Below are 13,531 nucleotides of genomic sequence, written 5' to 3' on the forward strand. Positions count from 1 at the left end.
AAAATGTTACTAAGTTAATGGCTCTACTAGTTGAGTTCTGAGTAAGGAGCATGCAGGTGGAACTCTTATATGTAGTATATCAAGAAAAAGAACCTATTTTACACCTTCAAGTTCATGGGGTTCTCAAAACTGCCCTCAGCTTTGATAATTCACTAGAAGGATAAAACTCACTGTAAACCATCATATTCACAGTTATGGTTTATTACAGGAAAGGATACAGATTAAAGTTAGCCAAGGGAGGAGCCTCAAAAGGCAGAGTCTAGGAAGGGTCCGGATGTGGAGCTCTGGTCCTCCTCTCCTGTGGAGTCAGAATTACTAAGTCAGCATTACTCTTCCAGCATTAATGTGTGGTATTCATAGGGAGTATGCCAATGAGGCTCATCAGAGCCCAATGTCAACTTTTTAATAAGGATCAATCACATTTTGTTCCCATGACTGACCTTTAATGTTCAGTCCTTCTAAGGTGGAACTGATACTGCATGGCCCAAAGCCCACAGTATAAATCACATTATTAGACTGCCCAGTGGCTAAGGCCCCAAGGCAAAAATATTCCCATTGGGCATATTTCTTGGTCCTAGGAGTCACTCCAAGTAACTGAAGGCAAAGGCAAGACTTCTTTTTGGGTAGAGCTAATTCTTCATGTGTAACATCGTGTGCTAGAACTGATTAGAGACACCAAGTAGTGTAACTTCCCAGTCAGATTCCTAGTCACTTGATTTAGATGAGAGCATTTTTGTGTTCTGTTGAACTAGATATCCAATATATTTCTGAAATTGACCACACATAGTAGGCTATCAGTAGATATTTGTTGATAAATGGATGATATGGCTTTTTTTCACTGAGGTCTTGGTATTATTTAGTATCTTTTATTAAAATTGGTTGTCTTTGGGGCACCTGGCTAGCTTAGTCAGTAGAGCCTGTGACTTTTGATCTTGGGGTTTTGAGTTCAAGCCCGATGTTGCATTACAGCATACTTTAAAAAAAATTAAGTTGGTTATCTTTATTTTTAGTTATTTGTAAATGTCACTTTTGTATTCATTTGATTGAATGGTAATGCTACATCTGGCTTTTAGGATATTGCTCATGTAGTCCAAGTAAAAATTTTTGTAAAGGGCATATTCTTACAGATTCTAGTCAGATAGTAATTATGAGAGGTCAGAAATCTGAAACTCTTAATCCTAAAATAACATTGTTTTTCATCTGAATCAAAATACCTTTGTTTTTTAATGGAGCCATGTATTTATTTTACAGCATTTTTTCTTCTTGGTCAAGGATTATGGCAGCTGGCTTGAGATTGGAACAAGGTACAGTATATATTCACATTGAAATTCTTAAAAGTACAGTGAAAAAATTTTTTGATATCTTACTAGAAGATGCCAATTTGATTTTTGAGGTAAACAGAGCATGTACCAATTATTTTAAGCCTCTGGAAGTGAGACATGTCTCTCCAATTCTTAGCATTAACACATTACCAAATGTTTTCTTGGGCTAGTGTGTGGACAGATGCTAACTCTGGAAAGGACTATAGGGCAGTTTGCTTGAATCTGATCTGGGTTTTTAGAGTCAGTCACTTTTAGACTTATCTGTTTCTTTAAGATTTTATTTATTTATTCATGAGAGACAGAGAGAGGAGAGGGGGAGGCAGAAACACAGGCAGAGGGAGAAGCAGGCTCCACGCGGGGAGACTAACATGGGACTCCATCCCGGGTCTCCAGGATCACGCCCTGGGCTGAATGCGATGCTACACCACTGGGCCACTGAGGCTGCCCTGGAGTTATCTGTTCTTAACAATCTTTCAGTCTCTTTAGAAAAATGAAGCACTCAGTGACAGTATGGATTTTATATGGCAACTTAAATTGCATATAATCATTATCTGCCTCTTAGAATCTTTAATATGAGAACATTTAACACATGAGACCTACAACGGTGTTAAAGTATAATCTGGACCAAAAGTCGTTTTTTTTCTTTATGATTTGAATATGAATGATTGCCATAATCTGTTAAATTTCTTCTTTCAGAGAAAGAAAGCAAATTGATCTTTTTGCTTTTTTTGTTTTCAAATGCATTCAGAGAAAGAATACATCTTTATAGACTGTTTTTATTTCATTTAGTCAATATTTATTTCACTTATGTTGCTGGGAATTGTGTAGACTTGGATGAGACTCTTTTAGAGTCTATTCTGTCCTCTGTTCCTACCTCTTAGGCAGCTCACTCCTGGTCCTACTTTCTTATATTTATATATAGCTTTGCCTCCCTGCCTCATCTAATTTAAATCTTCTTCATTCCATATGTGCCAGGCATATAAAAGGTGTCCCTAGATCATTTTGTTATCATTACTCTTAAGCTTGAATGCTTAAGAGAAGTTTTGATGTCTCTCTCTTTCTCCAGCCCTCTGATGCCAAAGTGTCCAGATAAAATAGTGGGTTAGAACATGAGCTTTAGACCAGAGCAACCTGGCTTAAACAGTTGCTGCTACCTTTCAGCTGCAAGACTATCAGCTAATAACTTAATCACTCTAATCTCTCCCTTGTCTCATGTAGTTGTCTGAATGGATGAGTCCACATAGGGCATTTAGCACTGTGCCTGGCATCTAAGAAGCTTCAGTAAAAGCAGCTATTAGCATTGATGTTATTCTATAGTTCTATTTTTTATCCTTCAGAGTGTTTCTTGTGTTTGACATACCTCTCCTTACTCTCTCCAAAGTTTAAGTTTTTTTCGTTTTAGACATAAGCCAGAATTTTGTTTGGAACGTATTCTCATAAAATGTAGTATTTTTATGTGTGTACAGTTCAGTACATTAAGTACATTCACACTATTGTGCAATGTCATCATCCTCCACCTCATGAGGGTTAGGATGAGCTTGACTGTACAAGGGAATGTGGAAACTCTTGGGGTGATAGAAATGTTTTCTATCTTAACAGTGATGATGGTTACATGGTATACCAGTGATGATGGTTACATGGTATGCATGTGTCAGTATGCATCTAACTGGACACTTAAAATAGTTCCATTTTCTTACATATAAATTGTCCTTCAAAGACAACTCATACAGAAAAAAAATAGAAGAAAAACTAGTAGAAGAAAAAATACCTAAAAGTGAAATGAGTAGAGCATAGTGTAAGTAGGCTCAATTCTCCTCTTTCCTAGAAAGGACTTAATATATAATGTTTTAAATTGATGTATCAATAAATAGCAACATAAAGATACTAATTCATGGTAAGGAGGTAACTACCAGAAGATCTAAAAAAAGAAGTGGCCAAGGCAGCCCCGGTAGTGCAGCAGTTTAGCGCCGCCTGCAGCCCGGGGTATGATCCTGCAGACCCGGGATCGAGTCCCATGTCAGGCTTCCTGCATGGAGCCTGCTTCTCCCTCTGCCTGTGTTTGTGCCCCTCTCTCTCTCTGTGTCTCTCATGAATAAATAAATAAAATCTTAGAGGAGAAAAAAAAAAAAAGAAAAGTGGCCAGAGGAGGTACTCAGAAGTGTCCTGAGAAGTGGGTAAGGAGGAATGAGGATTCTCGATTTTCATTATAAACCTTACATTATAAATCTTTCTCCACTATTTTATGTTTTTAGTACTGCATGTATGACCGATAAAAATTAAAGGGAAATGAATAAATGAAATGAGAGGTCAGGAAATAGAGTTTTAAGTATAGACTACTCTTCCAAGCTTAATTAGAAAGGAAAGGTGAAATACCAGCAATAACCACATGGAATACACTCACCTCTCTGAGATTTTGTCATTTCATTTTACTCATGAGCATGAGTAAATGATATTGGAAGGAGTTGGGAGAGTGAATGTCCCTAGATATATCAATTCGGGGGCCTAAGTGGAATAAGCTTATTTACAGAGTAGAGTAGAGGCAGAGATTTACCCACAAGGTCAGAACAAGGCTGTGCATTGCAACACAGAGTTCACATGCCCAGCAGTTGGTTATTTGAGATAGGAGTTCTATAAGACATGATGAAGGCAGTTCAGAGATCAGGGAATCGGCTTACATTAGGTAAAGGCAAAATAAGGTAGAAGCTCAAACTTGAGTAGGAAGTTAAGATGGCAGTCAAAGGATTGCCCCCAGTCACACCTCTGCCACAAATGACCAACATTTTGTGTTGTGCTACAGTGTTTAAATATCTTCCAACACATTATTTCATGTGATCTTTATCACAACGCTATAAAGTAGATATTCTTCACAGTAGATATAGTTATTGTCCTCATTTTTGAGATAAGGACACTATGGCCCTAAGGAAATTGTGACTTGCTTATGTCACAGACTAGTAAATGGTTAGGCAGGTCCAGAGGGCAGCACTTCAGTAGTCAAGGCTATTAGAATTCCCATTCCTTCTCACTTCTACTTACAGGGAATTTCCCAAAGTTTTTGTTTTGTAACTCTAATAAACTCTTTCTTAAAAGTGGCTTTGTGTCTCATCCTATGTTTGTGATTGTTCCAAAGGAACCATTCACTGCAAAGTTTTAATAATATAGGACTTAAGGGACCCTGGGTGGCACAGTCAGTTAAGTATCTGCCTTCAGCTCAGGTCATGATCCCTGGGACCAAGCCCACCCAAACCTGCATCCTGTTCAACGGGGAGTCTGCCTCTCCCTTTCCATCTGCTTCTCCCTCAACTCAAGTGCTCACTAGCTCTCTCTCTCTCAAATAAATAATAAATCGTTATATATATATATATATATATATATATATATATATATATACACATATATACATATGACTTAAAGGAGAAAGAAATATTGATTAGGAGGCAATGAGCCAGTAGGATGAGCCATAGTTGATTGTATCCTTTGATGCACAAGAGTTTTTAATTTTTATGTAGTCCAATTTATTTATTTTTATTTTTGTTGCCTGTGCTCACTTGATCTTTTTTAAAAGAGGCTTTGAGCCATTGCAAAACTTGTATTTAACATCTAGCATGACGTTTTTCCTGGCACTGGCCTGGTACCTTCAGGCCTATTTCTTACATTCCTTTGCATAACCATCATGGGAATAAAGTATTCATCAGAGCACAAAATAATTGCAGAAAGAGAGACTATAAATGCATAAGACAAACATTGAGCATCATTCAAACCAAGGGGAACAAAACGGTGCATTAGCACTTGCAGGTCAAGAATGCTTTGATGACTGACCCCTGCTCTGCAGTACTAGCCGTGAGAAAAGGATATTAACTCTATGTTTCAATACTATAATTTATTGATGATACTTATTTAAAATTATATGATTGATTAATGCATACAGGGTAAAAACTGCTGTACAAATATTTTGTGGTAATAGTATTTATTTGTAATGGGAGCTGCCCTACACACAGAGTGACTACATGTACAGGTTTACCTGAAACAGTCCTGGTTTGTGTCTGTTGTCCTGGTATACTCATTACCCCCACAAAATCCAGAGGGGTTGGAAAGGTGATGGGGCATAGCCAGTTAATAAGTTAGTTTAAACCGCAGTTTGTCTCAGTGTCAGTGCTTTGCCCTTACAGATTTAACTCCTGTTAGTGAAATGGGACACTTGCTCTGAGAGCCTTCTCGAAGACAGGTGTAATAGGGGACTTCAGAGCTCAGGTTCAGTTCATCAGGCTGAAGGCAATGAACAATACTCCATAAATTCCCCGCATATTCTCCTGGTCACCCCAGCAGAAATACCTCCTTGCCTTACTCTTTGTCTTCTATTATAATGTCTATAAAATGCCCTCTTAACAAAGGAAAATAATTGCAGAGCAGAGGGGGTGATGGAGAGGGTTGAGATGGTGAAATAAAATGAAATCTGAGTTAGAGAAATTAGGCTTTCTAAATCTAATTGCCCTGATTTAGGCTGCAGGGGGCTGTTTTTGATTTGCTGCTGCTCCTGTCAATAAGTTAGAATTCTATAATCTTTTCTTTGTATCCTGCGTAGTAGAGATCCCTCGGTGAACCATGTGGTATAGGTCTGAGGGGCAGGAGTGGTTCATGCACCTTCATCCGCGTCTAATTTATTGCCAGGAAAAGGCTTGGATAATGGCTAGAAAATATGCTTCAAGATTCAAAGCTAAAGCACCATATAATAGGGTTCACATATCAAAGCTTCACCATTGTACTTTTTTCTGCATTCTCTTTGTGAGAATGTTGCTTTTAAGTTTTGGGTTTCTAATTATTCCTGTATGAATGTATATAAGAAATGTTGACATATTTCTTGTCATGTTGCAGATGTTATTAAACCTATTGACAGAGTTTCCTTAATGGAATCCATAGTTATTTGCATTGTGCTCCTGTAGTGGTTTCCCTTTGCGACAAATTTTATTTCTAAACTCATTTTTATTAGTAATATAGTTAATAACGTTAGCCGTAACATGCTTATTATACGCAGTAGAATGTTGTCCTTCTGTCCTTACTACTTGATTGCTTTATGAATACAGAATGGTGAGAATGGGTCCCAGAATTCTAGAGAGGAGTGGGAGCTCACCAAACCCCATGAATGTAGTCTGCAAGTATCTATAATGGTCATAATGTCATCATGGTGATTGCAGTGGGTTTTCAAAATAGGTTTGAGAGATTCCTAAGCTATTAGTTTCAGGTTAACAAATAAGTAATAGTTTCTTTAAAAATGAAGATTATATATATTATTAGGTTATGAGACAGTATTTCTGTTTATGGGTATAGTCCAATATGTTTAGAAATATATCTTCAGAGCAGATTTTACCAGAACTAAATTGAGACTCTTAAAGGAATATACTCCAATCTGTATAATCAACTGAGCCTGCAGCTATCAGCTCAGTGGTTTTCTGGAGAACCTTATGTCATCAGGTGTTCTTATAACAGCCATGTGAAAAATATCCTGCCCAGGTCATAAAACTGAGTTGGGCTGACAGAGCTACAATTTAGTATTTTCTCCTTTTGATCTTTTATACTGTATCTTCATTCATAGCAGGTTGTAAACTTTAGAGTACTGCCTTTTATATTGCATCCTGAAAGAAGTGCATTTTTTAAACTAGTGCAGTTCTTAAACTGCATTTCCTTTGAGGTAATCTTCATAACTATAAAATTTATGTTCTAAGTGTATTTGGTATGAGGTGAATAGAGTCAGCATCATCAGTTTGATTGGTTTGATTTGATGGTAGTGTTCATTTGGACTCTGTTCCCATATGCATTATTGTTATACCTTATTAAAATACAAATGACAACTAAAGTATCATTTCTCTCTGAATATAATGAAACTTCTCATTATGTTCAATACTATTTTAATATCCTCCTAAATGTAATTAATAAGTACCATAAAATACCTTTACTCTTACAGTGAATACTAAGCTTTATTAAAATCAATGATTCTCAAACTTTTTCTTCTCCAGTGCATCCAACAGATATGGCCTGTTTCTGTTGCCCATTACCCTGATTTAAAAGTGTAGTCAACCTTTTATCACCCCTTGTACAGGCAGGCCTTGTTTGTGCCTCTATATGCCTCTCCACACAGAGACCCTGTCCCTCTACCATCACATGTACACCTTGAGACTTCCTGATTTAAGTGATGTCAAAATAGTTAAGGGAGAGAGTGGGAACAGCTAAACTCATTTCAAGTTGAAATTAGATGCTCTTTTAACTCTGCTATGCTGAGATGATACCAAGACTTGATTGATGGAAGAGATCACAAGCTGAATGCCCTATGGCTCCACTGCTTAAAGATGATGAGCTTCACAACTGTTTCCTGCCAATAATGTTAGCTTAAATGAGCCCAAAGTTTGTGATTTCAGGCCACTGTAAGGAGATAAGTGATCTGTGAAATACCTTTTATAGATAGACTTCCACTAAATTTGAAGATAGCCACCTACCTCCTGATTTTATGAAACTTATCTTTAAAAAAAAAAAAAAAGGTTTTATTTATTTGAGAGTGAGTAAGAGAAAGAGTGTGCGCAGACAGGCACAAGGAGGGATAAGCAGACTCCCCGTTGAGTAGGGAGCCTGACTCGGGGCTTGATCCCGGGACTCTGGGATCATGACCCAAGCTGAAGACAGACTCTCAACCAACTGAGCCACTCAGGTGCCCTTCATGAAGCTTATCTTGTTAAGAAATCAAGTCATATTTAATATTTATTATTTATATTAAAGTAGTTTAAAATGTTAAGGGTGTTTTAAATAATTTAGAGTATTAAAAGTGATAAAAGCTCTAAAAGAGCAAAATCTGGGAGACAGTAGCTTTGACTTGGAGATTAATGAAGAAATGTATCCTTTTTCCTTTGTTTAGATTTCTTGACTATAAAACTTCTACTTCCTTGAATTTAAATTTGGATAACGTGTGTATCTTTGGTTGGTAGTTTTGTTAAAGTACTTCTAACTGTGTCAACTTCTAACTGTACTTCCTGTGTCAAAGCACAGGATAGCGTGCTCTAAAACATCGGAATACTTAACCTGGGGACAATACTTTTATTGATGACAAAGACACAGGCACTGCCAATACCAGACATTTTTATAACATTACAGTTGTTGGAGATTTCTCAAAATATTATTTATGTTCATCACTACTTCTATAACAAATTTGTTTTTTTAACATTTGATATGTATTTCAAAATCTTTGATGGGATGCCTGGCTGGCTTAGTTGGAAGAGCATGGGACTCCTGGTCTCAGGATAGTGCGTTCAAGCCCCCTGTTGGGTGTAGAGATTACTAAAAAAATAAATAAATAAACTTTTAAAAAAATCATTGATAGCTTTTGTAATTCTATATATTTTATGGTACATTTAGAAACATTATTTAGAGGGATTTTATGTTCTTTCCCATATGTGTTCTCTCTGCTTGTAACATGTTTCCTTTTCTCCTTCTGTAGCATAAGCCACTATGTGATCGTCATGTCCATGACCATCGTTCTAATGTTGCTCAATGGCCTGGCACACCTACTCACGACAAAGAAACTCGAACTCTATGGCAAATCCAAAAGCCACCTCATATGATGCTGCTGAAGCCATCATTCAACATCTGGATCCTGTTTCTCATTTGCCTTTTAAACTAAACTCTTATCAAGGATTCAGTAAGAAAATGGATATTGATATACAGCCATATTCTGCTCCTACAAAGAAAATTGTATGTGGAATTCTGAATTTACAGGTTGTCTGGAATAAAGGAGCCTCCATTTTCTTTAGGTTTTGTACATGTGAAATAGTGGTTGTATCTGTCGAAAAGCTTAGTAAACTTTCTCCACTTGCATTTTCTTCCTTTAGCTGGCAGCTCTTCTCACTGATGTTTCAGAGCACCTGTTAACAGTCTGGTCACCAACTGTACAATTCCCCACACATACAAAGGAGGATGTGCTCCCTTGGGGGCGGACCGATCATATCCAAAATCCGTGATGGAGAAACTTGAAGGAAATCACCAGGTGGCACCATAAATATTTATCAACTCTCAGCACTGGTTTTGCAAGTAGTTCTACCTACTAAATGCTAACACTAGGAAAATGGTCAGGATCTGTTACTTCCTGAAGCTTTAGTGGAAACAGTGCTGGCCAGTGTTTGCCATTCTCCTTCAGAGTGCACCCATACCATCGTCTTAGTGCTGTCTCCAGGGTGTCCATCATATACCAGCAGATGCATGTTTTCCCTTCACTCCTTTTTTTTTTTTAATTTTTTTTTCCATTTCTGGATTCCCATTGGAATTTCTGGAGATAGAAAGGTAGAAAATGCTTGGTATTTGTGTTTCATTCAAGGGAAGAATTTTTAAAGGATAATTTTTTAATTGTAGACTCAGTATCTGTTACCCCTATACCTTTTATCACATGTTTTGACAGAATTCTTTAAGTCACTGGTTAAACTTGCAACATCACAAATATCAGTGTTAACATTTCCTGTCTTCTAGTTGTAAAATCCTATCCCAGAGGCCTAGAGTCTTCTCATTTAATTTAAATTTCTGTTTGTAAACTAATTCTAATGGACAAAATATTTTGAGAGTAATTTTTATTTGGGTTTTTCATAAAGTAACCTTTATTTTTTTTTAAAGTAACCTTTATATATTACTGTAGAGTTGGCCTTTTGCCTGTGGTATGCCAGTAGATTTTGGCTGATGCTAAGCTTTGCTGCTCTAAGTCTCATTTTTAAAAAATAATTGCTTTTGAATTCAATTATAACATTACTAACTCACATTAATAACAAAAAAGTCCTCTGCAAATTACTGTGTTTTTCAAATTGACAGGTGAGTGAACAAACACAATTTAGAAAATTCAAAAATCAGTTTGGCAAAATGTGCTTTTGTAATTTCTGCTCATAATGAAGTGTGGTTATAATTTGTGTGTGATAGTACTTCATGGTATACCAACGACAGCACCATACTCCAAGAGAAGAGATCAATGTCAGTATAAGACCACATGTTTCAGTCTGTAATATAAAATCTCAGTCAACAACTAAGAAGCTGCCATAGCAGGTTATGACACTGGCAGATATAAAACCCATGAACTTTCACATTGTCTCAGAGGATTTGTAATCCGTTTTTTCATGAGTCAGAGAAAACTTACTTTATAAACACCATTTTAACTCCTTTTATGTCCAGTTTTGCTTTCTATCTTTTCCCAAATTTTCACACAGAGGAATTAATGAATATTTTATTACAGCATTGTAAAAGGTGCTCAGTGCTTTATCTTTATTTTGTTCTTTGAAGCACATCTTTTCCTAATATTGTTTTGAATCAGTGTGCCTACAAAACAGGAATATGTACCTGCAGCCACAGGCTGGGATTGCTGCACTGTTTACTGGACCCCTCAGGCTTCCTTGAGAACATTTTGCTAGACAGGCCTTTTCTGTTCTGCAGCTTGTCAAATATCTTAAAGTGTTTTGAAATATTTTTATATTAATAACAGAAAAAATAAATATGATTTAAATGTATTTCTGTTTAAAGCATTTATTTTTTCATTCTAACTATTAATACTAGATCTCCAAATCAAAAGTTATTTGCTGATTAACGTTTGCTTAAATTAGTAATTGCTATAAGAATTAACGGGTGCTGGGGGGAGCCACGTGGGCTTTGGTGCAGACATGGCCAAGTCCAAGAACCACACCATGCACAACCAGTCACGAAAATGGCACAGAAATGGCATCAAGAAACCCCAGTCACAAAGATACGAATCTCTTAAGGGGGTAGACCCCAAGTTCCTGAGGAACATGCGCTTTGCCAAGAAGCACAACAAGAAGGGCCTGAAGAAGATGCAGGCCAACAATGCCAAGGCCGTGGCTGCACGTGCTGAGGCTATCAAGGCTCTTGTCAAGCCCAAGGAGGTTAAGCCCAAGATCCCAAAGGGCGGCAGCCGCAAGCTCAATCAACTTGCCTACATCGCTCACCCCAAGCTCGGGAAACATGCCCGCATTGCCAAAGGTCTCAGGCTCTGCCGGCCAAAGGCCAAGGCCAAGGCTCAAACCAAGGCCCAGGCTGCAGCTGTGACCCTGGCTCCGGCTCCGGCTCCTGCTTCTACTCCTGCTTCTACTTCTGTAGCGCAGGCTCCTAAAGGTGCCCACGCCCCCACAAAAGGCTCCAGTGTAGAGGCTTCTGCCTGCCAGTGTGAGGACGGAAGGACTGGTATGACCCCTGGGCTTCTGTCTGCATGGGCCTGGTGTCCTCCTGTGCTATTTGTACAAATAAACCTGCGGCAGGATCTGTTAAAAAAAAAAAAAAAAGAATTAACGGGTGCCAATGCACACTACATCTGAAACTAAGTATGTACTCTGTGTTGGCTAATTGAATTTAAATTTTAAAAAAATGTTTTTAAAGAATTAAAGAGTGCATATCGTATTGAGAAAATACTGAACAAAAAAGCCATAGACCATGAATAAATCTTGGTGGATAGTCTTAAAGACTTCAGAAACTAATTGCAGTCTATCCATCCATGACTGGCCAATGTTTTAGTTTTCTGTATTATTATATGTAGAACACAGAATGCTTTTTTTTTTTTTTAGGGAAATGTTATAAATGGTAAAATATTTTCATAGTAATTCCACAAAATGACCTATCAGTAGTCCTGATAGAGCTGGACTACTGGAATACATACCTAGATACCTATTCATCACTCATGATATTGTTTCTCATAAAAAACTCATTGCAAGTTTCACCCAACTCCAATATTAGGAGCATATATGTCCCCCCATCTCCAAGCCCTACTTTCATACACAAATTAGGGACTCCTTTGCTCCTCCACCTTTGGTACATACCTCTGCCATCAAAAATGTGATTTCTGATGGAGCAGGCCCATGGGGAAGGAGAGGGGTTCTGCTGGGGACTCTCTCTAGAGACAGGCAGTAGCTCTGCAGGGTTCCAACTCTCCTGGGGAGAACCTGGTGAGTTCCTCTATATACCCTAGATGTTGTCAAAGAGTCCGAAGAGAGTGAACTAAAACAACTCAGACATTTGGAGTGGACCCCCTTTCTGGCAGTTCCAAGGACTCCTTTAAGAGGCCAGAGAGGACTTCTAATATCTCACCTCCTCAGAGCTATTCTTTATCTCTTTATGTTTTGCTCATCTTTTGTAAATGATTTGAAGTGGGATTGTTATGGTATGTGTTTTCAGTACTGTAGTAATATCTTGTAGCATTTTTGCATCAACATGGTATGTAGAAAAGGTATATGAGATATACCATTCTACACTTAATACTCATTCTATGGGCAGCCCGGGTGGCTCAGCGGTTTAGTGCCGCCTTCACCCCAGGGCCTGATCCTGGAGACGCAGGATTGAGTCCCATGTCAGGCTCCCTGCTTCACCCTATGCCTGTGTCTCTGCCTCTCCCTCTCTCTCTCTCTCTCTCTGTCATGAATAAATAAATAAATAAAATATTTTTTAAAAACCTCATTCTATAACAAGGGCATTTGAGAAGTAATGTGTCACTTATTAACTTCCTTAGAGACCTAAACATAACAATTTTTCAAACTCATCACCCTTAGAACTTCAGTATTTATTTGCCACATAGCATTTCTCAAAGTATGTTCCTTAGAAAGTCAGTTCCTTAGGATACAAATAGATCTCATAATAAAAAGGGTTCCCGGGCAGCTTGGGTGGCTCAGGGTTTAGCACTGCCTTTAGCCCAGGGTGTGATCCTGGAGACCCACGATCGAGTCCCACATCCGGCTCCCTGCATGGAGCCTGCTTCTCCCTCTGCCTGTGTCTCTGCCTCTTTCTCTCTGTGTGTCTCTCATGAATAAATAAAATCTTTTTAAAAAATAAGTAAATAAAAAGAGTCCTCTGCCTAAATATATTTAAGAAGCACTTAGTCCAATGAAGTTAAATAGGTGTATTTATTTTAGTACTTAAGGAATTTAACCTGGTCTGTGCGTTGTGAAGGGAGAAAGCAGCATGCCAGCAATTTCCATTTGCTTGGCTGCAGACCATCCTTCAAGTATCCTTTCCAGCTGGTAAACATGCTTTAGAAATGTTGCCATAGGGGCGCCTGGGTAGCTCAGTCAGTTAGGCGTGTACCTGTGGCTCAGGTCATGGTTCCAGGGTCCCGGGATCAAGCCCTGCATCAGGAACCCTGCTCAGCACAGAGTCGGCTTTTCCCTGTCCCTCTGACCCTTCCCCCTACTCCTGCTCCT

The 13,531-nt window shown here is 38.2% G+C and overlaps 2 protein-coding genes across 5 annotated transcripts in view; both read left to right on the forward strand.

The window, feature by feature from the left end:
* PIGN (phosphatidylinositol glycan anchor biosynthesis class N) overlaps positions 1-10,840 on the forward strand; it is a 107,422-nt gene extending 96,582 nt beyond the window's left edge. For all 4 annotated transcript variants that reach the window (XM_025422116.3, XM_025422117.3, XM_025422119.3 and 1 more), the window contains 2 exons: positions 1,252-1,304; positions 8,800-10,840. In XM_025422116.3, the coding sequence (XP_025277901.3) occupies positions 1,252-1,304; positions 8,800-8,923 (177 nt within the window). In that variant the 3' untranslated portion in view covers positions 8,924-10,840. The remainder of the gene's footprint in view (positions 1-1,251; positions 1,305-8,799) is intronic.
* A 137-nt stretch (positions 10,841-10,977) lies between these two features.
* LOC112643748 (60S ribosomal protein L29-like) lies at positions 10,978-11,674 on the forward strand. Its single transcript, XM_035708606.2, has one exon. The coding sequence runs from the start codon at positions 10,991-10,993 to the stop codon at positions 11,657-11,659; it is 669 nt and encodes a 222-aa protein (XP_035564499.2). The 5' UTR covers positions 10,978-10,990; the 3' UTR covers positions 11,660-11,674.
* The last annotated feature ends 1,857 nt before the right edge of the window (positions 11,675-13,531 follow it).

Source organism: Canis lupus, chromosome 1 (genome assembly GCF_003254725.2).
Source record: "Canis lupus dingo isolate Sandy chromosome 1, ASM325472v2, whole genome shotgun sequence".
In the NCBI taxonomy this organism is placed as follows: Eukaryota; Metazoa; Chordata; class Mammalia; order Carnivora; family Canidae; genus Canis; species Canis lupus.

Coding starts and splice junctions, on each gene's coding strand:
- LOC112643748 (XM_035708606.2), top strand. CDS start 10,991: ATGGCCAAGTCCAAGAACCACACCATGCACAACCAGTCACGAAAATGG.